The following is a 2,936-nucleotide window of genomic DNA, read 5'->3' on the forward strand; positions in this document are numbered from 1 at the left end:
ACTAGGCCAACACTGCTTACAAAAATGGAAGCAAACAATATATCTTGCTTACAAACAATCATGAATCATTAATGAACTATAATTATATGTTTTTGCAATTCACTAACCCCAAAATAAATTGTTTAGTTAATAACAATTGATTTTGACCATGAATTGATGACATTTTTAATTCCGAATCTCTCTCGTGAACTATGCTCGGAGAGCCTAATTAATAAATAAAATATAAAAGGCTTTACCGTGTCTGTTACCATGGTCACCGTATATTGGACATAACATCGTTACCATGGTAACAAAAAATGAAATCTATTCTAAGAAACTCACCAAATAGAAGGAATAAAAATAAAACGCCAATAAAAATAATAGACATGTTAATTGTCACATCGTCGGGATAGCATGCCATCGTCACCTTAGAGCATATATTCCAAAAATTCATAAAATCCAGTCAATAAATATTTTAAATAAAGTTAATTTATTAGTTTTATTTTCATTTCCCAGTCATTCAAATTGGTCTCAATTTTGATAAAACATTTTTATCGTCTCAATAACAATTAATATATAACTTCCAAATGCGAATCCGATGTGAAATGAAATTGAAAAACTATTTTTATATGCATTTGTTCCCTAAACAAGACTGCTATGGTTACATTTACACAAACCACAGCGGTTTTCTAATGATTATATTATATTATTTTGTAATATAAAGAATGACAAACTAAAATTACTATTTTTTATTAAGCTATCAATGACACCTATAAAGTATATGCAAGTTCTTCTAATTAACCAAAATAAATTCTTCGGTTTAATACAATACTTGTAAGGTTTTTTTTTAGCTTCATCCAAGATCTGGACAGCAATTAAAATTGAATGTGTCCATGTCTACAAACACCATAAAAGTTTTAGAAAGAAAAAACACGGAACTAATACACAAAAACAACAATCTGGAATTGAGGGTAGGTGCATTGGAGCAGCGTTTCCATGAGATGGAACAGGAGAAACTTTCTAATTTTATAGAAATAGCAAACGTCCCCCCTGCGAGTGAAGAGAATGTGAGAAAATTAGTTGAAAATGTAGCATTAAAACTTAAACAGCCCTTCGACAGTATCCGTAACACAATGCGATACCAAGGTAAAAACGACCAACCGGGCATTATACAAGTAAAACTTAATGATAAAGCAACCCAAGAAAAGTGGATTAAAGCTGCAAAAACCATTAAAACTATGGTGGCCGATGTTTGCCCCTATGAACCCAACAATAACAAAATAGTATTCATCAGGGAAGCAATGACTAAACACAACAAAAGCGTTTTATGGGAAGCCAAACAGGAATTAAAGAATAAACAAGGATATAAATACGTATGGTTTAAAAACGGTATGGTGCGTGCAAGAAAGGATGAAAACACTAAAATACAAAACCTAAGATCAGTGTTGGATATACAAGTGCTAAAAAAAAGACAGAATGCCAATTAACTGACCAATTTAAATGCATATAAATTATTATTATTAAGATGGATAGTTTAACTAGTGATATTTGTGAATTAGAAGACTGTATAAACATAAGTGATTTTGTGAGTAAAATTCCCAGTAGACATTTAAATCTATTGTGTGTACACATAAACATAAGGTCAATCATAAAATACTTTGATAGTCTTGAGCAATGTATTTATGCGGCTGGCGCTGTTGACGTTATTGTGCTTACAGAAGTAAACATTTCTGATAAAATCAGTTGTCTGTATAATTTAGATGGATACCATATGTTTTCGGCACTCAGAAACGGTAGGAAAGGTGGAGGTATCGTAGTATATGTAAAAAAGAAACATAAATTTAATATGAAAATTGTAAAAAGCCAACATTTCGAGAATATACTTTTTACCATCACAACTCAGACAAAATACACTGCTCAAATTTGTGCTATTTACCGCCCACCTAGCCTAAGCAAGAACCTGTTTATTGACGAACTTCATAATATTATTAAGAACAACTGTCAGAAAAATATTGATTTGTATCTATTGGGAGACGTTAATATAAATCTAAAGCTAGACATTCCTATAAAACATAAATATTGCAACACATTACACAGTTTAGGCCTTATGTGTGGGATCACAACTTACACTAGGGCGGAACTATACCAAGGAACCATTACAAAATCATGCATAGACCACATATACGCTCGATCCCAAACACACGACCTATACACGGCAACGGTTGGCACAAAACTAGCGGACCATCGAGCGATCGTGCTTGCTTGCACTAAAACACAGTCACAGGATGTTCCAACATATAAAACATTAATTGACAATAATAAATTAACGATCCTTCTAGAGCAAATTGATTGGAAGCCGACATTAGAAATGAAGTGTCCTATTGGTATATATAACTTCATACAAAATAACTTAACACAAGCATATAAAAAATCTGAATGTACAGTTAAACTTAAATCTAACTCTCTTCGAAATAGTAACCATTGGATTAATAATAGAATTATTAAAGGATGTCAGTACAGAGATAAACTTTTTACTCAATATATAAAAGATCCAAACAACTTAATACTCAAACAAAAATATAATAAAACCAGAAATTATGTCAATAAATTAATAAATAAAACTAAAAATAAAACAATTAGAATCAATATAGAAGCTAATAAAAATAATCTAGAAAATCTATGGGACATATTAAACCAACTAACAGGAAAAATTAAAACATCCATGGACGTAGCTATACAAAACGCATTTGCAAACCAAAATATTACATGTAAAGATATTGCAAATAATTTTGCAACTTCCTTCCACAATAGTATTAGTAATATAGCAACCAACTGTGTAAATCCACTGTTAGATAAAAGCTCCTACCAGCATACAGAAAATACTAGTATGAGATTTCAGTCAGCAGACCCTAAATCAGTTGCAAAGATAATTAAATCATTAAACGACAGAAAGTCTC

At 31.1% G+C, this 2,936-nt stretch overlaps 1 protein-coding gene across 1 annotated transcript; it reads left to right on the top strand.

The window, feature by feature from the left end:
* Window positions 1-872: 872 nt before the first annotated feature.
* On the top strand, window positions 873-2,115 carry LOC123718300. The gene has a single exon (XM_045674729.1). The coding sequence runs from the start codon at window positions 873-875 to the stop codon at window positions 1,464-1,466; it is 594 nt and encodes a 197-aa protein (XP_045530685.1). The 3' UTR covers window positions 1,467-2,115.
* The last annotated feature ends 821 nt before the right edge of the window (window positions 2,116-2,936 follow it).

The sequence above is a fragment of the Pieris brassicae genome, chromosome W, assembly GCF_905147105.1.
Source record: "Pieris brassicae chromosome W, ilPieBrab1.1, whole genome shotgun sequence".
Taxonomy (NCBI): Eukaryota; Metazoa; Arthropoda; class Insecta; order Lepidoptera; family Pieridae; genus Pieris; species Pieris brassicae.

Excerpts from the sequence above, each read along its gene's own strand:
- LOC123718300 (XM_045674729.1), top strand. The coding sequence starts at position 873 with ATGTCTACAAACACCATAAAAGTTTTAGAAAGAAAAAACACGGAACTA.